We start from the raw sequence: 26,759 nt of genomic DNA on the forward strand, positions 1-26,759 counted from the left end.
ATTCTATATTTATTCATCAATCTCAATGTAAACCTGTCTTCCTCAGCCAGTGCTTTCCCAGATGCTGGCTGGGAATTCTGGGAACTGTAATACCAAGAGATTGGGAGACACTTGGTTGAGGAAAGCTTTTGTAAAAAAGCTCAACAGTACAAAATTTTCAGATACAGAGATATCCTATGTAATGGTTAACTACAATATCATTGTTGGCTTTAATTTTCACACCAGAGCACCCAACTCCACTGAAGTCTGGTTTCATGTGTTCTCAACTATGTAGAAAATTCTTGGTAATTTAATCCAAACTATATTTTTGTATTAAAAAATATTTATTTTACTTTTCACTTAGAAAGCAGAAATTGATGGACCTGGGACTTCTAAGAGGCTCTTTGTCAAAAAACTGAACGTTTCTGTACCTCCTTATCCATGCCCAACCATTCACTGTTGTTATATTATGAAGACATTCCTGGTTTAAGAGTTCATAAAATTAATTCAAATACTGATATTGGTTTAAAATGATTACTACACACATACCATGGGATATGTGATAACAAAAGCTACCCAGCCAACAAGCAGGAAAGTGCTTAAGATAACAGTGGCAAAGTCCTTCAGGATGGAATCAACTGGAGTCTCTGGTCGGGGCGTAGTTGGACTGGTCGTCTCTCCAGCATTCTCTGAAACAGGGTGGGGCAAATTTTTTCCAGGACTTCCAGCCATATTAATTGCCTGAGAGAACCAAGAACTGCGTTAATTTGAATGATCCCCTTTTCTTTCTTTGTTATGACAGCTCAGCTGCTTACAATGCAAAGTTAGCCACAAGGTTTGTTTCTTGAACAATTAGCACACAATTAGAGAAAATAATGCAAAGATACGATTTTCAACCCTTGCTAAGAGGGTATGAAAACTGCCCCAGCGAAAATATGATACCTAAGCAAATATAACAAGTTTTTAAGAATCAAGTTTAATGTTGAAAATTTCACATTTCAGATTTGTGAAAATTATTTTGGTAATTCTATATTCAATATAGAAGTTAGCCAACTCCTCCTAGCTGATCTATTTCTTCTGTCTACTTTCAAATGTAGGCTAGCAATATTTCTCAATCAATACTGGGTATTCCATTCCTGCATAGGGTCCCCAATGAACTTCCATCCAGAGATCAGGCATGCTTAATTTAGCTTCAGCAATGCCGGTGGTACTGGGGGGTGGGGGGCTTACAGGTTACACAGGAAGCACACCCACCCTGAGTCTCCTATTCCTCTGCAAGACCTATAAAATCACTGATTCCTGCCAAGAGAGCCACAAACTCTTTTTGTGCATCTCCTAGAGGCTGAAATGCAATGATTCCATTTTGAATGAGGTGTTGTTACATAGGAAGAAGATATAGCTAGGAATTAGTGCCCAAGAGGCAAGGTAATGGCCAAATCATATGAGCTAGTGTGAGGGTTGGCTCTGGTCTTAAGCCCACCAACAGGGCCCATTAATTTGGTGGCACCCACTTTTTGGTGGGAGCTGCATCATGCTGGAACTCATTGTTGGCATATTAGAAAGTGTGTCAAAAAACAACTGTTCACATCTGCTTTTAAGCAGGTTAATTTGAATGGTTAGGGTTTCTAACTGATTTTTAAATAGAATTTTTAATTCTATTATTTTATTGCTGATTTTAGATAGTTTTGTGGAATTCTGGAGATATTGATACTCATTTTATATTTCTGTTTATCTTTATTTTGCATGTAAGCCAATTTGAAAAGGCTGTATGGCCCTTAAGGATGATATACAGTGGGGCAAAAAAGTATTTAGTCAGCCACCAATTGTGCAAGTTCTCCGACTTAAAAGGATGAGAGAGGCTGTAATTTTCATCATAGGTATACCTCAACTATAAGAGACAAAATGGGGGAAAAAATCCAGAAAATCACGTTGTCTGATTTTTAAAGAATTCATTTGCAAATCATGGTGGAAAATAAGTATTTGGTCACCTACAAACAAGCAAGATGTCTGGCTCTCACAGACCTGTAACTACTTCTTTAAGAGGCTCCTCTGTCCTCCACTCGTTACCTGTAGTAATGGCACCTGTTTGACCTTGTTATCAGTATAAAAGACACCTGTCCACAACCTCAAACAGTCACACTCCAAACTCCACTAGGGCCAAGACCAAAGAGCTGTTGAAGGACACCAGAAACAAAATTGTAGACCTGCACCAGGCTGGGAAGACTGCATCTGCAATAGGCAAGCAGCTTGGTGTGAAGAAATCAACTGTGGGAACAATAATTAGAAAATGGAAGACATACAAGACCACTGATAATCTCCCTCGATCTGGGGCTCCATGCAAGATCTCACCCTGTGGGGTCAAAATGATTACAAGAACGGTGAGCAAAAATCCCAGAACCACACAGGGGGACCTAGTGAATGACCTGCAGAGAGCTGGGACCAAAGTAACAAAGGCTACCATCAGTAACACACTATGCCACCAGGGACTCAAATCCTGCAGTGCCAGACGTGTCCCCCTGCTTAAGCCAGTACAGGTCCGGGCCTGTCTGAAGTTTGCTAGAGAGCATTTGGATGATCCAGAAGAGGATTGGGAGAATGTCATATGGTCAGATGAAACCAAAGTAGAACGTTTTGGTCTAAACTCAACTCGTTGTGTTTGGAGGAGAGAGAATGCTGAGTTGCATCCAAAGAACACCATACCTACTGTGAAGCATGGGGGTGGAAATATCATGCTTTGGGGCTGTTTTTCTGCAAAGGGACCAGGACGACTGATCCGTGTAAAGGAAAGAATGAATGGGGCCATGTATCGTGAGATTTTGAGTGAACACCTCCTTCCATCAGCAAGAGCACTGAAGATGAAATGTGGCTGGGTCTTTCAGCATGACAATGATCCCAAACACACCGCCCGGGCAACGAAGGAGTGGCTTCGTAAGAAGCATTTCAAGGTCCTGGAGTGGCCTAGCCGGTCTCCAGATCTCAACCCCATGGAAAAGAACCCCTTTGGAGGGAGTTGAAAGTCCGTGTTGCCCAGCGACAGCCCCAAAACATCACTGCTCTAGAGGAGATCTGCATGGAGGAATGGGCCAAAATACCAGCAACAGTGTGTGACAACCTTGTGAAGACTTACAGAAAACGTTTGACCTCTGTCATTGCCAACAAAGGATATATAACAAAGTATTGAGGTGAACTTTTGATATTGACCAAATACTTATTTTCCACCATGATTTGCAAATAAATTCTTTAAAAATCAGACAATGTGATTTTCTGGATTTTTTCCCCCCATTTTGTCTCTCATAGTTGAGGTATATCTATGATGAAAATTACAGGCCTCTCTCATCTTTTTAAGTCGGAGAACTTGCACAATTGGTGGCTGACTAAATACTTTTTTGCCCCACTGTATATCATCCTTAAGGGCCATACAGCCTTTTCAAATTGGCTTACATGCAAAATAAAGATAAACAGAAATATAAAATGAGTATCAATATCTCCAGAATTCCACAAAACTATCTAAAATCTGGTGGCTGACTAAATACTTGGTGGCTGACTTAGTTGGCTTAGTTGGTGGCTGACTAAATACTCTTTTGCCCCATTGTATAAGCAGCTGAATAAGACGCAAACAATATATTCACGATTGGGAAAATGTACTGACGACGTTTGTTGGTTCAATCTATTGAAGAGAGGCTGTTAAAAGACCTCAGCCTGTAATCTGCAATAAAGCGCATCTAAGATCTTTAATACGCTGACTACATATCAGTTCCTCCCACACACGTACATTTATTTTACACAAGTGGAATATTCACATGTCTGGTAAATTTGTTAACAAACCCTTTTAAAAACCAAACAAACCTCTTCAAAAACAGTCTTGTCTGAATCTGCTGGGATCACGTTTTCCTGACGCTTTGGCAAATTGCTTGGAAATTTCTCTAGGATCCTGGTTGGGGCTGATAATGGTGTCTCATGATGCCCTTAAAATAGGAATATGGTTTCCATTATTCTCAAAGGAAAAAAAATGTCCAAGAAACAGTTTCACATGGCATACTTCCATTTGAATGGCTTGGAAATTTGGCAGCATGTTCAAGAATATAAGAAAACAAGGAATGGTTCCAGTTAGATAAGACCAAAGGTTAATTTAGCTCAGAATTCCATTTCCAATAGTAACCAACTTCTTGGAATATTGCTAACAAGACAGGAAGCCAACATTAGCCCTTCCCTGTTACTTGTCCCCAAGGCTGGTTGTGACTGACTAGCAGTCACTCATAGGGTTGCCTACTAAGACTAGAATCTGTACCCCTCCAGATGTTAGTAGATAGCCCTTCCCAGCATCCCTCCCCATTAGCCAGGCTGGCTGACAATGCTGGGAGTTGTAGTTCAGCAAATATCCAGAGCCAAAAGATCTTTACTCCAGCTCTAAGAGCTTACCCAATCTCACTTAAAAGAGAATGCAATCATGATGTGTTGTGGTTCTGAATTCTGCTGTAAAGGGAAATACTTGCATATTGTATCCTTTAAATTAATACCCAGGATTTGAAGAGAATCACATTGCTAGTTCATTAAAGCTTCAGTTCTGGATTTCAACTTACTGATAGCGTATGATCTCAGCAAGTCATGATCTTACTATTCTTAAAATTATTTTTTCCTTCCAAGTTCCCCTCCCTGAGACATATTTTGCAAAAGCCAGAAGTACAGAGAACTGTCTTTAAAACTTTAAATTAAACAAGTTATAATGTGGAAGCAATTAACTGGCTTCTACAAAACTGTTTTTTAAGCGCATTATTGTTAGCATATTCATAGAAAAGAGAATTTCACTATTTTCCCTTCTCTTGTTTATTAAAAATCCATAAAAATGGTCAAGTAGTTGGGTTACTTGAACAATATGGTGCAAGAATGGAACACTTATTTTAACTTTGCAGTTTGTTCACCAGAGGGCAGTGCAATGCAGAAAAAGCCTTCCAGATACCTATTAAAAGCCAATGGTTCCTCAGATAATGGAGTCCTTTCTTTGATTTAAATCCAGGCTGAAACCTTAGATCAGTACTTGGGGTGATCACACATTCTTCAATGGTGACACCCTGTGTTTTGGGGCCTTCTATCAATGGAATGGGGCTTCCCCGAGGCTGGAGAAAGAGAGAGAGGAAGAAGAGCAAAAATGTGGAATTATTATTCTTTAGATACAGCAACGGAACATTTAATGCTTTACAAATGTAAAACAAAATAAATGTTTTCAGGATTTAAACATTAGACATTTATACATTGCTCTATAGAATTCATATAGCTTTCCCATTTTTGTTATTCAGTTTGGAGACAGGTAGCCTAGTGCTCTTCAGAAGTTTGGAACCGTAATTCACACAATCCATTGTCATCGGTCATACTGGCAGAGGTTCCTGAACATGAGGTCCAGAACATGTGGGGCCACCAGGTAGCTTATGTTAGATTTAAGCAGTCCAAGTATTTTTTCTTTAATTAAACCAAATAAAGGGAGGTAATCAGAATTCATTAAATATATTGGATACAAATCCAAATTGTGGAGAAATAGGCAAAGGAGCAGGAGATCTGATTTCTGGGTTACATTGGCTCTGCACACTTACCATAATAGCCACTCCTTCATGTACCATAGATGGCGAAGCGTATAAGCCAGTAGAGTATTTCCCTACATAAAGCGTGGGCCTAGAGGAAGAACACTGAGAATCAGGAAGAACATTAACAATGCCATGCCTGTATGTACAGTGCCTAAGGCTTATACAAATGTTCTAAGTTAAGAAAGATACTGAAAATAGGGAAACAATGAAGTAAACTTGTTCCTTGCAATTACACTTGAAATAAAAAGAAATGATGCTTGAACTGGAAATATTGCCATGTGCTCTCAGACAAAACAAATTCCCTGTGACTTATTAAGAATGTAGTTACAGGGAATACCTTGATAACCCCAAGCATCCAGCTTATTTATTGCAGAAAGGCTCTACAGAGATCAGTGTGCCAAGGACCTACCAGGTCCTTAATGCAGACTTGAACAATACACACACTCTCTTTTCCTTCTGCCTCTATTTTCAGAGTTATATATCATCTATAAATATATTTATCAACAGACTTATGCTGACTAGGACAACATGCATTAACAAGAAAGGACAGATCAGAAAGAACAGGAAGGCTTTAAAAATGTTTTTTCCTGTTTCTGGGTAACTCCTGGCAGTATCACCTCTACACAGAAATTACTAGAAACTTTTCTAAAGTGCTGCAAGAGGGCAGTAACATTTTTTCTTAGTATGGATTAACTATTGGCACAGCCCGGTTTTTCCTTGCACCAGTGCCTGCATGATATACACACCCGCACACGCAATTATACATGTGGCTCACTGCATTAGGACCACTGATACAGTGAACTATGCATGCAGCCATGATAATTAATGGCTACCCTCAAACTATGTCCTCATTCGCAGAGGCATTCGCAGGCCTCAGGCAACACAGCCCCCACCTAACCCTTTGGCTGAACTTCTGCCACATCTGTCATTCATCTACATCTGTAGATTTTATTAAAAGTGCATAGGAGGTATTCCTGCAATAGAAATCAAATCTTGGATTTCTATTTGCATCCTTTGCAGCACCTGTGCAAAAGCTTCTTTTTGCTTTTGTGGTGGGGTGAAGGTTACAGTTATCTGTTGTGTTACACTCGTGAGCAAGTGTTAATAATGGGAATAGAAGAGTTATCTGGAGTCTATGACATCTGAATTCTTTTTCATGCATGGTGCTCTTCATCCATTACCCATAAACTAAAATGAAACAGGCTGCTTGCAAGTAATGGGAGACTGTATTTGAATCCCACATTCTTTCCCTGCAAGAGAATGACTGAGCTGACTTGATATACTAAATACAATTTTGACAAATAACCAAATAGCATATGATTGGGGAAAAATCCTCTTACACTCACATCAGTTTGCTTTTGGCCTCTGTTTCTTTGGGAAATGGGTATTTCCATTTAGTGATGCGCCCAACTTCACCAGACATGAACGTCAAGTAGCGTAGGGTTTCAACTCCCACGTTGGTGTGCATCACTTTCCATAAGCCTTCCCGCTGCCAGATGTAAAAAGCCACAACAGGGGAGCCATAATTCTGGATCCACAAGACATCCCCTGACTCGCTGTCCACAGTTACCACTAGTCCATCTCCATTAGATGCAAAGTGGGACATTTCTGGAATGGGCACAGATCAAAACCGTCACATATTCATAATTAGACCAAAGAAGCATTACTTCAGCCTGCAAGTAGGAGTAATATTCTTACTATATTGAACGTCTTCATCAGGCAATGTGGCTGCGTAGTTGAAGTAAGTGGCATTCCAGCGGAGTTCCTTACTCTTGGTATCGTACATTGTGATGGTATACTCTGTTGAAAGGAAAGCAACACTTTGATTTGAATTTTGGGAAGGAGAAGAATAACAATGGTTTCTAGTCATGATGGCTCTCTCTTGCACAGAGCAAGAGCACACAGTGGAATTCTGGGAGCTTCTCACCAACATCTGGTTGGCCATTGCAGGAAAAAGAGGAATCACACAAGCGTTGAGTCTAATCCAGCAGAACTCTTACGGTCTTTATGAAATCAGGGACTGCTAAGCAGTTTTCTCATCAGACAAATCCTCAGAACACTTCACTGAATGTCAGCAAGTGGCACTACCTCACTGTGAGTGGGAGGCTAAACATTTCTGTTGGTGTAAGGGTTTCATCTTTATAGTTTCAGAAAGCAACCCTACCTATGAGCCTGAAATACTCCAGTGGTGAGCAGAACTGAGGAAAGACTGTTCCCTTTTCCTCCACAGGTGATCTAAGACACCACGCATGTACATACACACACGCATTGGAACTAAATGAAGGGAACACTCCTAGCTAACTCTGGAGCTGGCGTGGATTATCTATCTGGAGAAGCCTCTGAGTCCCACAGGATGGCAAGCCTTGTTTTAGCGCTTCCAACATTGACAGAAAGTCATCTCAGTGGCTGTGGGGCAAGAATGCCCTCCTAGGGACTACATGATTGCAGCCTAAATAAAAGCCATCAGTATAAGCATCCCCCTTTCAAATGGCTTGGCTTTCAAAACCATCTTACCTGTTCGGCCAAGATACAGCAGTGAGGTAGATGGGCACAAGCTTTCGGCAAATGAAGAGGTTAAAGTCTGCTGTTTTTCTCCTGTTGTGAGGTCTACCACGTACCAGCTGTCCTGCTTCTTCCCTAATAACAAATATCAGCACATGTATAATTAAATTTGGAGGGAAGTAGTATTTTCAGAATCAGTTCCCTACCTACTAGCAACTAAAAATGCATGCTTTATCATCTGGGTCTTCTATGAACATAAAAGAACAGAAGCTCACAGCCTTGGCAAAAATCCAGCCACTGAGTTAACTGCTGAAGATTAAGTAAAATTCAGTTAATCCAAAAACAAACAAAAAGCCAAAAGCCAAATAAGCAAAGAACAAACAACCCTACATAACTATAGTATGGAGACAGTTCTCAGTAGTCTGTCAAACATAACATTGTACTCAGTGTATAAAGGTTTTTTAAATTAACTTCAGTGCATAAAAATGACAAAGCAGTCTTTTGCACTTAAGCTTGTTGCATAAGGGATTAAAGCCTAGATTTAAATCTGAGAAAACATCCAAGGGCCCCAAATGGAAAGAAATTTCCATGCAAGTATTCTGGAGGTGCATATAACCATGTTTTATACTTACATGGAAACACTGTAAAATAAATGCAAGTTACTCTTCAGAAGCAAATGGAACATTACCCATGTACAGAATTCCATCTGAACTACGGCAAGGGGACGCCTGGACGAGCTCAGGGATGGTGAATGGCAGTTTCTAGAAAAGAAGTATTCATATTAGCCATCTTCGCTTCATATTAAGCATTTGGTGAGGACTGCAAGATTAAAAACAATTGGTGAATCTTATTTCTAAGCATGTTGTTATTTAGGGGGATTGTCAGATTCTAGTAGTTCCATGTACGTCAATACCAATTACCAATATCTGCAATCTGCATTTGCCTTGCGTCATACAGAATGACAAAGATTTGTATCAGCAGTAACCCTGTGGTATTGATTTTTTGGTCACCACAACTTTCTCAGGGAAACGCTATCGGTCAGTCTTACCCTTTGGCCTATCTACTCTTGCAATCCTTCTTGCTAAAAATACTGTATCATCTCCCTTCTTTTATTATTGACTGTAACTCTGTTCACATTCAACAGGGAGCATCTTAAATTTCTAAACTGAGAAGCAAGTACAGGAAGAAGCAGCAGGTGCTACTGCTCTGTGATGCAAGACTTCTTTTAAGAGTGAAGGAAGGTGATAGATCTATTTGCCCCAAACACTCCAAGATGTATGAACACAGAAGAGACTAAAATGGAAGACACCAGCATGGACAGCAAAATATAAATACATCATAAGCCAACCCCCCAACAAAAAAACCAACCCCTGTCTTCTAAATTATTTACCTAAAAAGAAAAGTAACCTATGGCTGGTGTGGGTCTTCCGGGCTGTGTGGCCGTGGTCTTGAAGTCTTGTTTCCTAACGTTTCGCCAGCACCTGTGACCGGCATCTTCAGAGTGCAGGAGCACAGACAGGAGCAGTTCTCTCTGTGCCCAGGGTGAAGTGACCCTTCTGTGGGTATTTATAGAGATCTGGGGGGGGGATATAAATACCCACAGAAGGGTCACTTCACCCTGGGCACACAGAGAACTGCTCCTGTCTGTGCTCCTGCCCTCTGAAGATGCCGGTCACAGGCGCTGGCGAAACGTTAGGAAACAAGACTTCAAGACCACGGCCACACAGCCCGGAAGACCCACACCAGCCATCGTATGCCGGCCGTGAAAGCCTTCGACAATACAAAAGTAACCTATCTTTTAAATGTAGTTATTTATCTAGTCCTGTACTTCCTCAAAGGAGTTCAGGGTAGCATATACAGACCTCTGTATTTTACGCTCACAATAACCTTGTAAAGCTAAGAACCAAGGACCAGCCCAAGATCACTTGATGGGCTGAATGCCCCATCTTGGATTTCAACCTTGATCTTCCCAATCGGTATCCAATGCTCCTACTCTGGGTACCTCCAGAAATGAGATACCTCCAGTGTTGAGAAGCGAAAGCCAAAGGGCACACTTTCAGCACTGACTATCCTGCTACCAAAACCCAGTACAGAAGGTCAAACCCAAATCATTTGGAAGAACACACAGTATCCTCATCTAGTTTATGTGACATTTACACACTGGATACCTGTTTGCACAAGCAACACATATCTTATCCTCACAGCCTTTGTATCACAAAACCACAACTTACGCATCATATATACCACTATAAAGATGTGGTATCTAAAGTCAAGCAGGTTGGTCATGACAGGAGTAAAGTAACTTAATGTAGGATTTTAATATGGTATAGGAAAAAAGCAATGTACAACTTTAACATTTTAGAGATAAAAACAGAGGCACTTTGGTATATTTGTAACCATAGTCTCACACCCATGCTACCCTCTGATTGCAGAGCCTTTGCCAGCTGCTATGCCATCTGGCAATTCTAGGATTTGCAATCCCAACACATCTGGAGAACACACGGCTAGAGAAAGTTCTCTACATAGTTCACATATTGTGCTTTTATGTGCAATACAGTCAAGATAGATAGATCACCATTATTATGGTCCCTGAGTGACCAACATAATAGCAATTGGCAGACAATACTACAGAGCAATAAGATGACACATATTCTGCCCTTAGCTCTTTTTTTTTTTTTTTGGGTGCCTTCAAGTCAATATTGACTCCTGGTGACTACAATGACAGGTTTGTGAAGTTTTCTTGGCAAGATTTTGGAAGTGGTTTGCCCTTGCCTTCTTTTTCCTAGGGCTGAGAGAGGGTGACTGGCCCAAGGTCACCCAGCTGGCTTTCATGCCTCAGGCGGGACTAGAACTCATGGCTTTCCGTTTTCTAGCCTGGCTTAAGCACTACACCAAACTGGCTCTCTTAGCTCATTAACCTTTGCCAGATTATTCAGGCCACAAAACAAAATATTGCAACATTTAAGGAAATTGATGAATTATTTATTCTCTGACTGAAATACAAGTGCCCGAGAATTTTGTTACTAAAGGGATTGCAAGGAGAAAGCAATTCAGTAAAAATGATGAGATGAAACATGGGGTGTGATTTCAAGAGCTTCAGCGCAGCAAGGGTGCCGTCTAGTTTATAAGGAACTGCAGTGAAAATGATCCATACCTCAGTCAAAAGTGTAACTTTGTGGGAAGAGCTTAACTTCCAAAAATAGCAATTTTGACTCCCCGTGTATATGGAGAAAGATTGAAAAAATAAAAAAATAAAAAGGCACAGTCAAAAAGTTCAAGATCACAAAAAGTACTTCACGTTTCATATTTTAGGTCTGTGGGCAGGAAAATAAATATTTCCTGTGCTGAGGTGAAATATGCTACGAAACAGATCTGAATCTTCCAAAGAAATTGGTGCGAGCATACCAAACCACTTGAGTAAGGTGTATTTTAGAATTATTTCTAAACACGCTGTGATTTTTACTTTCTTGTGGGAAGATGAAAAGTCTAGCATAATTGCCACCTTCAGGACCTCAGTGTGCTTCAAAGATCTAAAGCGATGCCTTTTTGACACTCCAAGGGCTGCAGGTGCTAACAAAACAGTGTTTAGAAGCGGTTGTCACCTACCCAGAAAACGGAGAAAAGGTTTGACTTTAGATAGATATATGAAAAACTATTTCTTCACTTCGTGCTGCCTATTTCAGCCTTCCCCAACTTGCTGCTTTTCAGATGTTTTGCAATTCCCACTCAAAATTCCCAGAGAAAGGTTTTTCCCATCAGCTATTTTCTTTTATTTCAGATGCAAAGAGATTGCACTTTCCTCCAACTTAAAGAAAACGTTGTTACCACTGTGCCTTTAGAGGCATTTGGGAGGAAATACAGTTTTTTCAAAATTATAAGAGGAAGCCATAACAGCTTCAGGAGGAAAAAAAAAAAAACCTGATAGGAAGCCAAATTTAATCTCTATTTCATCACAAAGCTGCTGTTCTTAAGTAACTAAGCAACAGAAATCTTTCAGATGATCACATCAGCCCTGTTTAACACTTTATGTACTTTGAAAACAATGACAGAGGCACTGCGCTCTGACATTAATACTGGAACTGAGGCAGCTACCCCAGACACATAACTTCTCTTGGAATAGGTTGGATTTTTCTTATGTTTGCTTGCTGATCTCCTTGAGACCATAATCAACTGCCTGGCTGACCCATCAGAAGATGCTCCCAAGTCCATTTAATCTCTTTCAATATTGCATGTGTAATTGAAAAATAAGCCAAACCATTTATGAGACTTATTACAAAGCCAAAATCCTTTTCCTCAGGACAACAACGAACTTTCCGAATTCAGTTTTCCCTGCCTCCAAACCAGGAACTTGGGAATCCAGACACATTGGCATCACCACCTGGGTGTATTCATTCCTGGAATTAGAAACCTAAAGTTGGCACCAACAGATAAGCTTCTTAGACAATTACCGAACTTGTGCAATATTCTGGTAAATGCAAAAACTTCATCAGGAGAAAACCGGCACTTCAGTGCAGATACAAAAATTTACAACTTCAGTATTGTGGACCTGGTTAGCTGACTAAGACAACAGATACCACTATGGATCTAGGGAGAATACATGTGCCCAGCAGTAAAAAAATAAAAAATAAAAAAAATAAATAAAAATGCTCAGGATTTCCTGTTGTGAATACCAGATCTATTTGGGTTGCATAAATGTCATACATATTTCGATAATTTTTAAACTATTTTCCAAACAAGTACATCTGCAACCTTCTAATAAGAAAACTAGATCACATATAATCCTAAAACAATGTGGTTTGTTTTGGCTTGGCAAAGCCATTCCAAGAAAGCAGCCACAGCTTACAAACCACAGTAGATGGGATTGTCTATCACCATGTGCCGTAAACAAACCCAGGTTAATCAAGCTGCAATGGAGACATTTTGTCCCAACATTTGTGCACCCTTTTTGCTCTTCTTCCAACTACTCGTTGATCTGCAATTGAGATGGGTTACAGTATTTAAAGACATTTTTGCATAATCATACTGTAGGCCTCTGAATCTTCTATAAGGTGACACACAGAAATTTCCACAACAGATACATTTATGAATGTAGAACAGCTCTCTCAGGGACAGAAATGAACGTTTATCTTTGGAGATAAACCATTTTACAGAAATCTTGCAGCTTCCCAGTTTTTCTTAAAAAATAACTCCAAATGTGTGATAACTCCAAACCCTCCAAGTGAGGGTTCACTTTTATATAATATAGGAAAGAAAAAAAACCCAACATTTTTTGTTTAGGAAAAAAAATCTTGAAAGTTACTGTATGTATGCTTCTTGTCCAGTATTATTTCTCATAAAATCAGAATTTTACAGAGGCTGTCAAAAGAGACCTCCCTTAAGCAGCAAGGCGAAGTGGATAAACATGCTTTGTTCATCTGCAAAACTGTGTTTCTCATTCAGTGACAACAAAATCATTCCTTTGTGGTCAAACTATACGTACAGTTAAGCCTTCATTATTCTTGCCACCAAGAGTGTAGAGACTTCCATCGTTAGGATCCGGCAGAAATGCTGGCCTAGGACTTAAGCAGCGATGAAAACAGCAATTATTGCATGGCATTTGTGAAGAGAAAAGGCAACAGAGTGGTGGCCAATGTACCTTTTCCTGTGAGAGTGGCTACATTACAAAACAGGTGTGCTCTTTTCCTTTAAAGTGAAATATGTCTTTTTAATTAAGCACAGCAATTTAAAACCCCCAGTTTTGCATGCCACCAGCCTCTGACATTGGATTGACATAGTAATCTTTCAAATTACATGTCATATTTCAATTTGAAAATTAATTAGATGGATTTATTTCGGTAAAAATTTCTAATTAGCTGTTCTGGTAAAGCAGGGAACAGGTTGGGCAGACGTTGCTGAATTACAAGCCCAAGCAGACACTTGGCGTGTAACCAGAGTTACTGTCCCTGCTCCTGCCAAAGAGTAATACATTCGTCAGCTTACAAACCAGGATGTCCCCTTTGAAGCAAATAGCATACTGAACTGCTCTTCACAGTCAAGAATAAAGCTGTGATTTGTAAAACGAACTTCAACATGTTAAGCACGTATTAAAATAAGTGCCTTTCAGTACATATTTTAACTTAATCTTGGGTTGACATTTTGATTTTCCTAAGTCATTTAAGCCACAAGCTTCTGGCTCAGACACCATAGGAAACTACTGGGGTACTCAGAGGGTGTCAAAAAAGTCAAGATGGCAGCCACAACCACACAAAGCCCTGGCCCTTTTTATGTGCATTGCACATGCAATACACAGCATGCTGGCTAGGGAATTCTGGGAGTTGCAGTCCACACATCTTAAAGTTGCCAAGGTTGAAAACCCCTGCACGAGAACACAGTATTCTCTAATCCTTCTGTTGGTGGTGGATCATGGAACTTCTCTCCCCAGCTTTCCTGTTTCCTAGGAGACAAGCAAGTTCCATCCTTTAGAGTACACTTGAGGTATATTCTAGCTTGTGTCAGGTTCATAGGAGAGAAGGGCCAGGCCGAAACGGGAGCACGATCTCTTGCGCTTGATGGAATTTAGCACTGACTTTGGGCGTGAAGGAAGGTCTTAGTCCCACAGGGTCTTGAGGGAAATATATAGATTTCTTCTTATTAAGACAGCTCCTAATTCTCCCAGCTTTCTGGCTAAAGTTGGGCCTACCAAATAGCTGCTGTCTTCCAGGCAAAGATGTTAATGGGAATTTGACTGACAGATTTGAAAGGAACAGAGATTAAAGTTTTGAGAACCAATGAGAGGTCCCATGAAAGGAAAGAGTGAGTGAATCCCTGGAAATAAGAGGACGTGTGTACCTTGGAGGAAGCAAGGTATATCTAGGTGGCTTTTGATGGGATACACCGACTTGTTTGGGATGTGAGTTCCCCACACTACCAGGTTGGGATCTGTGACTACCAATTGGCACTTCTTGTGCCAGATTGGCTGGGATTAATGATTAATAGGATTGAACTACTCGCTTAGCACATTAAGCACAGGCGAAATATGCTGGCGATTTGGTCCTGGAGTGGGAGAAGGCGTGCAGTACCTCAACCACCTTCCTCTATAATTTTGCCTGAGCGTCAGCCTCCTTGATACTAGGATCTCCCTCACAGTCTTTTGGAACCTGATACGCAAACATTTTTCTTTCTTCTGTGTTGATGGAATCCCAGATGCAGGATTGGCTCCAAAAGCCTGAGCATGCTCTCGTCAAAGTTAATGGCAAAATGCGCTCCTGGTGACAGTGAAGCCTCAATGTGACATTACTGACTGCTATCTGCATAGAGGTTACTGTAGTAAGCCTGGTGCCTAGTTCATTGGGAAGAGGCTGTTAAGTCCTGCTGTACAGTAGGTAAGCTCAGTGCCAGTGTTGCTCTTCACATGTTGGCGGGGGGGGGGGTTCCTCTCAATTTGCTTTGCTGCCCCTGCGGCCTTTGCTGCCCAGTTTGGCTCAGTCAATATGGCTGCTTACTTGGGATAGCTCCAATGGCCTGCCTTTCCTTGGTCTTTGGCTAACATGTGGCCTCTTGCCTGCAGCCTGTGGCTGGTGCATGGTTGCAAGGAACAGCCTGCTCAGTTACGTGCTGTTGGTACTACCAGTATTTTTCTACTTTTTCCCCTCAACTCTCAAAATGCAGGGGAAGTCTCTGCTTTCTCCTAGAAGGCAGAGTTAAAGAGTGAAGGGAGGGGCTGCTCCACAGGACATGAAGAAGTCTGAAGCTAGGCCTTTTAGAGCCCTTCCCTACTGGCTCCATTTTTAAGGACTGAAAATGAGGTTTTCCTTCTGGCTACATCCCGCAATACCCCCCAGACTAATACTAAGAGGGGTATGTAGGGATTTCAGCAGAAGAAGAAATCAGTGGGAACCTTTCTTAGACAAACAAATGACTGCACTGCTCATAATACAAACCATTTTGATCTAACCTACAAAGCCTGTAGAAGTGCTTTCATTTTAAAAGTTTGGAGTTATATTAGTTCATATTTTCCAGTGCAACAAAAACCAAACTAGGAACTGTAGATCCTGGAAAAGAAGGAGCACTTACTCTTCCATGTGTAGTGGCACCTGAAGTACAGGATCTGCAAACAAAAAGAAAAAGTCAAGGTACAAGCAATTAAACATTCTGGCCTCACATCAAGCTTATAGTCTGTGACCCAGCTGGCACCTAAGAGAGTTTGTAGTTTGCAAGAAAAGTAAGATAAGTTTGCAAGAAACAGTTCAAACAGCAAAATGCAGTTGAAGAGTAACCTGATTAGCAATCATATTCCAAATGCTACAATTCAGGGACTTGGCAAAAATGAGGTCCCTGAATTGCAACAGTTAAGTGAAAGTTTATAGTCTGAAAATCCTTTCTGTTGTGCTCCCTGTGAGTTTTGCTTCTCCATTAACATTCTTATCTTCACCTTAAAATTTGTCACCCCTCTCTACACTCCTTCCCCAAGTTTTCTGTTTAATTTGTCCATTCTTTAGACTCTATATTTATTGCTTAAGTTACTCTGTAAAATGTCATGTAAATGAATTGCCATACACAAACAACATTCACTGCACTGGAATCCAATGATCTCCCTGGCCCTTAGTGGCTGCTCCCACATCACATAACAATGCCGCATTATGATCAAGAGCAGACTGGAGAACTTGTGAACCTCCAAATTCTGCCAGTATCCCAGCATCTCGAGCCTGTACAATCAATGATAAAAGAAATCAGAACTATTTTTATCACTCTTTCTCTAGTTCTTATTATCCAAACATTTATTCTGTGCAGGAGAGGCTGCAATGTGCTTGCTTTATCCACATTTTCTACATGCAAGCAATTGAAGGAAAGACAAGTACATTGCAAACCTTAATAGCTATTTATGAGAGCAGGGGTGGGTCACACATGGTTACTCAGTACCAGTATCATTGTGATTTTTTAAAACTTCTTAAATACTATTTTAATCAATATATATTGATAAATTCAGTAAATACATCATCTTACCTGGCACAAAATAGAGCAATATTAATGATGTGATGAGTTAATACACTTTAATGAAATACTTATATAAAGAATACATTCTGATTTACACAAAAATTCAGGAGGACTTATTTTTGCATCTGGTCTTTTAAAAACCAGATTCCTTCTTGGAAAGAAAACAGATCTACACACTATCACTGTCTAGTGCTATAAACAATTGCAGATCAGCTTCTTCCCCACATAAACAAAATGATGCAAGAGCAAAGAAATAAGAGAATGAGCAGTCCTCTTACACGGAAACTCAGCTCTGCTTTACACAAAGCCATTTTTCACATAAACAGGTTGCTGCCTTTGACCAAACTGCTTAGTAGCTGACGGTTTCCCACTACTGAATTCCATGACCAGGATAAATCTTGGATACCTCCAGACAAGATTTTCCCTACTATGTCTTCCATTAATTGTCATAACCCAGAAAATGCATTAAAGACAAAATAGCTGCACAATGTCTTTGGACTGGTTATGCTAGAAACCTTTTACCTGGGCCCAGGTCTTACTTCACTATAGGATACTTACTGCCTGCACATATTAATAGTAAGCAAAATATACATCTGTTTTGTCATGTCCCCTTATGGTATATACCCACTTTTTTTTTCCAGTATGGGAAAAAATAAAGAACTGTGCCTTCTCTCACACATTAGGATGCAGGCACCATTTTCATTTATGAAACTGATAATCCTATAGGACAAAAAAGCCTATTCATTTATTAATATTTTCAGACCCAGGACTCCATTTTTGCGCAATCTGCATCTAAATATTCATTTAATTTTGGCCATGTATTTGTCTTTTCTAACTATTCTTTCTTTATTCTTCTGCTCCTTTATATACTCTTCTCTCCAAATGATGCTATAACTAGATAACACTATATATATATAACTCTATTTATCTATCTAAAAAAAAAAAAAACCCACTATAACCAGCTCAGAGCCTTTTTGTAATTGAGAGGCATATAAATTGCAGTAATAAATAATCATAGAGCCATAGTTTTATATATTCACTAAAATGCTAAAACTACAAGTTTCTCTCCTTTATTACAGAGGCTTCAATATAAACTGGGCCCTATTCCTCCTCCTTTTTTTTTTTTTCCAAACAAGGAAATTGAATCATAGAATCATAGCGTTGGAATTGAACAAATAGAATACCCAGGTACCCAATGTTTCAAAAATATACTTATTTTCCAATGTTTCTTTGTGCTGCCCTAAAAAAGCACTGAGTTTTCATTCACACAGGGTAAATTCCACATCAGTTATAGAGGATAACCATTCACATATTCCGTAATAATGGACTGGAAGCAGCAAGTCCTGGGATTTGATGGTATGCGTTTCTAGCAATGGTCCAATGGTTTAATTATATAACAAGCTTTCCTAAGAGACCCTGTCCACTTCCATGCACACTTCCAAATTAATTTATCTGTACATAAAATAATACATCTTAAATTCTGAAGTGTGTCTCTCAAGTAAATTGAAGGTTTCTTTTTATCTCCATTTTGAATGTGGAGTCTTTAGGAGACACAAACCATACAACGCTTGGGCTCTTGTCACCCCTGGAAACATCTTCTCCAGATAATATTGGCTGGCCAAAAAGAGTTGGGCTGGGAGAGGATACAATGGGTGCCTGCTTGTGAAGTGATCAGTAAGGCCATGTTAGCTCTTCATGGTATACCAGGTCAAGAAACAGAAGCCACAGGGATTCCAGGAATGCTCAGGAACGTTGTAGGATAACAGAATCTTGAAAGCCAGTCAGAAATTCTCTCTGCCTCATCTTATACCACACAAAATCAAGGTGGGCAAGACTCTTTTGAATTTCTTTCTCGTGCTTTCTACTTCCTAGAACTGAGTTGCTGTTTTTCCTTCCTTAATGGTTCATTGCTCTTTTGTCTTTTCCCAAGGCCAGACCTACATTCTTCCACAGGCAAGGACCCTGAGAAGGACGTTCTCACTGGCATTCCTGTTACTTGGGAACAGCTGGCCCCATGTTCATTTTGGACCTCACCCTTTCGTCCTTCAGGAAAACTGGTGAACACAGTGTTCTTCCACAGTGCATTCAGAGAAGATTTTAACTGAGGCCACCAATAGATTGTGATTGAATATTGGAACGTTTTTATGGATGTTTTAATGTATGTATATTGTAAGTCATCTAGAGTCTTACAAGCAAACAGCATAAAATGTTAGAGGCAGGTGTTAGAATGAAATCTAGTGAAACCTTCAACAAAGTGTTGCTTTGGGCAGGAATCTGCATCCCAGAATCCTGCAGTCCAGCAGGAAACTCCATCCTAGTCCCTCTGACCTCTGACTCTTCCTTCAATAGTATTCAGTGTTTGGTAGATAGTAAACATCTTCACTCCTCATTGGGTGTTTTCTGGAGGATGATATCCCTCAGGGAATACCCTCCTTGCACTCTGCAATTCTCTTTTCATTTCTTTTTTCATTCCTTTATTTAAAAAGCATGGAATCAAGAACAAAAGGAGGAAAAAACAGGAAGAGAATAGAAAAGAGATTTGCAAGCAATATAAAAATAAAAATTTCAATGTATCTTAGATTAGTGCTGCATATTGAAATGCCTTGTATCAATTGAAGACTTCAGAACATTATTGGAGTCAAATTGATATACAATAGTTAAAAACAGTAGCCACTATAATTATAAATCAGAGTAAAGAATTAACAAGATTTCCATCTATCTAAGAATTCTATCCTTATTTAATGAATCAAATAGGAATTAATATATTAAAACCTTATCATAAGGGAAATCCAAACTTTGGATGCAATACATGTCCGTACATAGAATTGTAATCCATACATAGTTTACAAGCTGAATTAAATCTTATATCAGACTTGTTCTTCAATAACGAGTGCACAGCTTAGTTAGCCGTTCTTCTTTATGCTTTACAATAAAAGGCATAAAGTGTCCTAGCAGCTGTTCACGTATACAGAGTGAGTTTAGAGTACCTTATGGGAATATAAGGCTCAGTAATGTTTTGATAGAAAAACAACTGGCTGGAAAGATAATTCAACCTTTAAAATTTGTTTCATTCTACAATAAATCATTTTCCAAAATTGTTGAGCTTTACAATATTGCCACCAAACTGATCTAAATAGTGCATTTCCATTTTTTTTTTAAGAAAATGAATTTAGCAGTCAATACTGGAGGTAAAAGATCTTGTACCAGTTTTCTCTAAGTGCAACATTCACAGTAACTTTAATATTTGTTTTCCATTTATATTTTCATTGCTGCATATCAACTGTCCTGTTTAAATTCTGCATCTATTTAATCATACCATCTTTAACTTGTTTGGCTTCTGAGTCATATTTCACTAACAACTTATAAATAAAGCTCAACTGATGTTTTGAGTTTTGTGTTAGAAGTTTTTCAAATTCAGTCAAGTCACCTTATTCCTTTTGAACTATGTTGCTTATTTGAAGTTACTGGAACCAATAAGATGATTCTGACCATTCTGAAGAAAGAATCTCAAAAGATTTCACCTTTGTTTTGTTAATAATGAGCTCTTGAGTATGAACGCATTATTGTTTTCACTGTTCATTTTTTTGGAGCATTCACCTATATGAAGATAAATATTTATTATTGAAGCAAGGGGAGATAATCTGGATTGATTCTTTTTCTTTTGTTTATCCCATACTTTTAATACTCTGCTTATGATCAGATAGGTTGAGTGTTTCTGTCTTTATTGAGCCAAGCATCATTTGGGAGTCCTACTTGCTCAGCAGAAGCAACCCATCCATAAAGTGATATAATCCGGTAATTAATCGAAGTTAGACAGCTAGTTTGATAATACAGGTTGAAATTTCAATCAAACAAACCTTTATTATGGCCTTTAGGCCAGAGCGCACAACAGTAAAATACATAAACCTGTAATTATTATTAATAAAACTGAAGTCTTTTTAATTAAGTTTTATTAATAATAATTATAAGCTGAAATTTGGTATTGCCAATCCAACTCATTATTTCATGTCTTGCAAAATCTTAAACCTAATCTGTGGCCTTTTATTTGACCATTTATTTGACTCTGCCACTCATTTAATAGCTTGTCTTCAATTCCCATCAGAAGTAGGAAGTTCAACCTTGATATTCATTTTTACTACCGCTCTTCTTCCTACTTAGTTTTAGTTTTCTCCATATTAAAAAGTCTGCTACTATGTTTTTTCAAGTTTGTGAACAATTGTCCTTAAATAAAATGTATTGTTTTTTGTTAAATAAATTTCCAGGTATCTAATTTTTTAAACAGTAGTATTAAGCTCTGTTATTTGCTGCAAATATTGCTTTTCTTCAGAGAAATTCCAATGTAATCATTTGAGTCTGATTCTTATTAATCTGATACCTTGATACCATGCTGTATGTGTTCCATTCCCAATTTTAGAGAATACCTTGGATGAGTAATTGCAACATAATCTGCATATAATTTTAATTAATGATTTTGATTTGCCAATTTAATTCCTGAAATTTTATTTATCATTATCTTGGTGTCTTGTTTGTTTTAAGTGCTCTGTACTCATGGGAAAAAAATGAGTCAAATCTTCTTCAGAGTTGTAAATATGAAAAGCCATTCAAAATTATCAAAGATTTTCTCCACAATAAGAAAGGTCATAGCTGCTTCCTTCTTTTTCTGATTTATGTTATCAATATCATTCAAAACATATCTAATATATGTATCAGATTGTATATGTTACTTAAAGGGCCATTTAATCTCTTCACAAGTATTGCTGTAAAGTCATCTACGTTCAATAGAGAGATGGGTTATACAACTCTGGACCCAAGTGATCACACCCCTTTTTGTAAATCAAGGAAATAAAAAGCTTGATGTGAAGGAGGAAGTACTTGATGTTACTATATCTCATTTGTTACCTGAGTTAATGGTTTAATGACAATTTCCTGAATATTATCAGGAATATTATCAACGAATATTATCAACGAAAAAACATCTGGTCTTGAGGATTTTCCAACAACAAAGAAAGGAGATTTAACCAAGTGTGCAAACTATCATACAATACCCTTATTTTTATATGCTAGCAAAATAATGCTTAGGATCATCCAATGCAGATTAGAGCCCTACATGGAAAGGGAAATACCAGATGTTCAAGCTACCTTTAGAAAAGGCCAAGAACATATTATTGCTGACACATGCTGGAAAGCCAAAGAATACCAAAAGGAAGTCAGTACATGCTTCATTGATTACAGAAAGGCCTTTGATTGTGTTGATCATGTCAAGCTGTGGAATGTGTTTAGAAAAATGGGAATCCCAGAACATCTCATTGTCCTTATATGAAACCTATGCATACGTCAGGAAATTACAGTTCATGGTGAAACAGACTGACTCCAGGTTGGCAAAGGAGTGAAATGAAGCTGTATACTCTCCCCTTATTTATTCAAACTATATGTGGAATATATATTGAGGGAAGCTGGACTGGAAGAAGATGAATGTGGTTTTAAAATTGGAGGAAGAAACATCAATAACTTGTGCTATGCTGGTGACACTATTCTAATAGTCAAAAATGCAAAGGATCTGCAATGTTGATTAATTAAAAGTCAAAGAGCAGCAGTCAGGAAATACTCCAGCACTTGGCAGAGCAGCAGTGAAGGCCCTGGGAATGGTATTCAGGTGCCAGTATGTGTGTATACCTACAAAGTTCAGAATCATGCAGGCAATGGTTTTGCCTGTGACATTCTGTGGAAATGAAAGCAGGACTTTTAGGAAGCAGGATAGAAAGAGTATTGATGCTTTTGAACTTTGGTGTTGGAGAAGACTCAGAATCCCATGGATAGCCAAAAAAATCAAACAAACAAATGGATCACTAACAAATCAACCCAAAGTTCTCACTTGAAGTACAAATGTCCAGGCTTAAATTATCTTTGGATACATTATAGAAGAGGATGACCAGAAGCAGGGTGGATGGACTCAATTACAGTGGTGATGGGTGCACTGTTGGAAGCCCTGAAGGACCAGGTTGGGGATGGATCATCATGAAGAAAATCTATATGGACAATAAGAGTTGACACTTGACTTCATGGCGCATAATCAATATTTTATTCAATTTCAAATTCTGAACTGCTTCACGGGTTTTATTTTCTGTAATTAATTTATTGAAGGTTTTCTTTTCTTGATTTGTAAATTTTATAATCTGTTTTTTATTTAAGTATTTTTCAATCTTTTCTGGATTAAATGTCTATTTACTATATAACTGAGAATAATATTTAACACATTACTTTATCATCTCTTACACTGTTGAAATACTTCTTTCCATCCCAAATAGAGGTACAGTAATAATCTTTTCTCTTGTTCTTTTCATAGTTTATTACCTTTTATTATCTTCTTCAAAATATTTCTGTTGGCAAAACTCATCTTCTTACTTCCATCAGGTCCAATTGAATCATTTTAATATTTTGTTTTAAATCTATGACCAGGTTCTGCTTATGTCTTGATTCTAATTGTTTCAATTCATTCATCAATACGTTTTTGTACGGCTTTCTTTCTGTTTCTGTTTCAGGCCAAAGAAATTACACTTTGCAATTCTTGAGGTTTCCTCAACCTTCTTGAGACCTCTTTTTTGTTTCTGGACGGTGCAATTTTGGTCACATAAAATTAGCAGAGAACTATGTCCACTATTATCAGTATATAAAACTGCCTAGAGTCCAAGTGAATTGAGGTGGTGTATACAATTCACACGTAATGCAAGAGTTACATGAAGTCTTGCTGGAAATTCTGCACATGACCGCTCTCTCATATGTTACAATTTACTGAAGATTAATGTTAAAAATAACTAAAATGGGACAAATAATCAAACAAACTAGGAGCTAAAATATTTATTTATAGTCAGCTGGATTGTTAATAAGCAAAAAGCAAGCATATGGTGATTAGTTATCATGTGACTATAAAAAAAAGCAGAAAAGTAGTACCTTTGCCAGATGAGCCTTTAACTGAGGTGCTAAAAGCCATGCTCATCAACTTTCTTTCTAAAGTGCCTTTGTGAATTGATTAGGAACAGAAATTTCTTGTCTGGAAAGAAGCTGTCCATATTACAAAGACAACTTGGCACAACTGCGTAATAGGTTTCTGCTAACTTGGACACTTGGTCAGTCCTGTTTAGATCAACATATCCTGATGTCAAAAACATTTTAATTACTACTTCAAACTGTAGCATTATACATAAGAAATATTGATTTTTAGTTAATCTAATATATAACATAAACTATAACAGGATAATATTGCTCTGAACAGAGACTTGGTCCTTTGCTTTAATTAAATTATTAGCATAATTTAGATTTATTTTTTTTACCAAATATTTGCCCATACAGACACCAGGAGTTGAACCCAACTCGATAGTGCTTAATTATGATTGGGTAGAATTTCAGGACTTAATATTTATATAATATGATTACTTTTGTATTTGCTCTTTAATGGGTTCCCTATGAAACTGCTGACTCTTGAAGAGAAGCCCAACACACAGAAAGCTGCAGTCTGGTAGACAAACTCAGCCGTGCTGAATTTGCAGGTTTCACAGATATTATTCAGATGCCTGAGCAAAATGTTTCCATTTTGTTCAGGAAAAATCAGCCAAGTTAACAAATTCTGTAACAGCTGGGAATAAGGGACTATATATTTGTGTGTGTAAAATAAATGTTTTGATCTTTTTAACTTTGCAATGTGCTAATACTTTCCCTTTGCTTGTGAATATGACAATTGGTTGAGCTTGAGTTTAAGAATTTGACCCAACTAATTTCCAAATTAAGTTAGAAATAGCTACCTCCCAAATTAGTGAAATTTCAGAGTGTACACTATACCACAGCCAAAAGGCCACTATTTCAGATGTCTAGCTGTACACATTCAAATTTGCTTATGCACACGAAAAGAAACAGCTAGTTTTGTTATTGTTTTATAATATGCATACAAGATCCATAATAACCTTACTAGCAGGGAAAAACCCAAGTTGTCAGATTCATGTGTACACATGGCAAAACCTGTTTGACAGCCAGTATTTTATAGGTCAACAACAGTAAAAAAACTTTATAAGCATGTTCCCTTTCTGTTTGTTATTCCCTAAGGTTGGGTTGAACAGAGAACACTTTCTTAAACTACTATTGTATTTCAGGTTTTTCAAGGAGTACTGTGGGGAAAGATTTAACTGCTTTTTCACTGCAGCAGATCTTGTAGAATTATGGCTTAATTTTTTTTATACTGCATCCAGTTTTGCCATTGCTAATGCAAAGACTGCTGCATTTTCAAAGGCTATAAAGTAAGGACCGCTGCTAGCATTCCCATTCCATCCCTGGTTCTATTTAAATCCTTTAGAAAACCCACGTCCAATTATTATTTTTCTGCTCTTATGATTCTATTAAATATCAAAGGCAGTATTCTTTCTCTTAACAAAATCAACACCCAGCCCATATTCATTGTCATCTTCCTGTCAATTCATTCAGCAATTATTTCAAACACATCAATATTACACAGAAAAGTAAGTAACAACATTTGTTCAAAGGAGCTGCTGCAAAACAAGGCAGGAAGAGATCTGGATCAGACTAGGGAGTTGTTGGGGTTTTTTTGGTGCCTTCGAGTCAGTTTTTGACTCCTGGCAACCGCTTAGCCTAGTCCCTGCAGTTTTCTTGGCAAGATTTTAGAAGTGGTTTGCCATTGCCTGCTTCCTTGGGCTGAGAGAGAAGGTCTGGCCCAAGGCCACCCAGCTGGCTTGAGCCTAAGGTGGGACTACAACTCCCAGTCTCTTGATTTCTAGCCTGGTGCCTTAACCACTACACCAAACTGTCTCTCACAAGGAGCTGTTTGGTCCAGCAATATTTTTCTGACACTAGAGACAATCTAATGTTCTGAGAAGTTTCTAATTGTAATCATTATATATCATGAAACTCAACAGCCCTCTCCTCACTAGCTGCAAGCAACTGGTTTTCAAAGCTCTATTGCCCTTAAATTATTTAACCACCACTGGTAATAAACAGGGAAAAACCTAGTTCTCTATAAATTTGTCTAATCCCATGTCCACAATTCCTAGCTGTAAATACCTTGGGAAGATGTGCGTAAAGCTTTCCTGAAACTGCCACTAAGTCATGGGTTCTAACGTTATCGAAGAAGAAAGAAAATAGATAGTGATCCATTTTATCCAAACCTGTCATGTTTTTATTAACTGCTATCCTGGTCCTTATTGCTATTGCTTTTCTAAACTAATCCCGGTTCCAAATGTTAACTATTCCTCAAACTGGGGAAACCATTTTGGCTGCTTCCTATAATATCCTTTCTGAGTAGGATGATCTCAGCTGATTGCAATACCCAGAACCCAAACTGGCACTTCATATTTTGTTTTTGATTCCTTTTCCGAAGACTAGACAGAAAGGCTCTATGTTGTCCTTGGCTTATTGATGGCAACAAGCAATAGGGTTGCTATTTTCAATAGCTGCTGCTGCTTCTCCTCCTCCTCCAATGAATTGTGGTTGCGCCATTTTCTACCTATCTGCCTGATTTTCTTCCACAGGGAGCTGGAAAAATGTACTAGAAGGACAAGGTAATAACATAAGAATTCCAGCTTTACTTTCACACGAGGCATCTCTATAGTCAATTATGGCAGCAAAACCCTTGAGTGTTTTCTTTGGCTCTTTTGACCAAGGGGGCTGGAGGGGAGGATGGGCTGCCCCTTTTCTAAAGCTAGGGCAGCCTGCATTTGCTCATTGTTT

At 38.6% G+C, this 26,759-nt stretch overlaps 1 protein-coding gene across 1 annotated transcript in view; it reads right to left on the reverse strand.

Moving 5' to 3' along the window:
- Window positions 1-26,759, reverse strand: part of ERN1 (endoplasmic reticulum to nucleus signaling 1) — a 70,613-nt gene that overhangs the window by 13,538 nt on the left and 30,316 nt on the right. The window contains exons 3-12 of the mRNA XM_088138261.1: window positions 16,110-16,143; window positions 13,537-13,615; window positions 8,746-8,818; window positions 8,070-8,192; window positions 7,254-7,355; window positions 6,902-7,163; window positions 5,565-5,643; window positions 4,937-5,093; window positions 3,826-3,944; window positions 529-720 (exon numbers count right to left, since the gene is read on the reverse strand). Of these exons, the coding sequence (XP_087994387.1) occupies window positions 529-720; window positions 3,826-3,944; window positions 4,937-5,093; window positions 5,565-5,643; window positions 6,902-7,163; window positions 7,254-7,355; window positions 8,070-8,192; window positions 8,746-8,818; window positions 13,537-13,615; window positions 16,110-16,143 (1,220 nt within the window). The remainder of the gene's footprint in view (window positions 1-528; window positions 721-3,825; window positions 3,945-4,936; window positions 5,094-5,564; window positions 5,644-6,901; window positions 7,164-7,253; window positions 7,356-8,069; window positions 8,193-8,745; window positions 8,819-13,536; window positions 13,616-16,109; window positions 16,144-26,759) is intronic.

This window comes from Python bivittatus, unplaced genomic scaffold, assembly GCF_059951505.1.
Source record: "Python bivittatus isolate LINGU-HERP-01145 unplaced genomic scaffold, Pbiv_v1 ctg000220_np1212, whole genome shotgun sequence".
NCBI lineage: Eukaryota > Metazoa > Chordata > Lepidosauria > Squamata > Pythonidae > Python > Python bivittatus.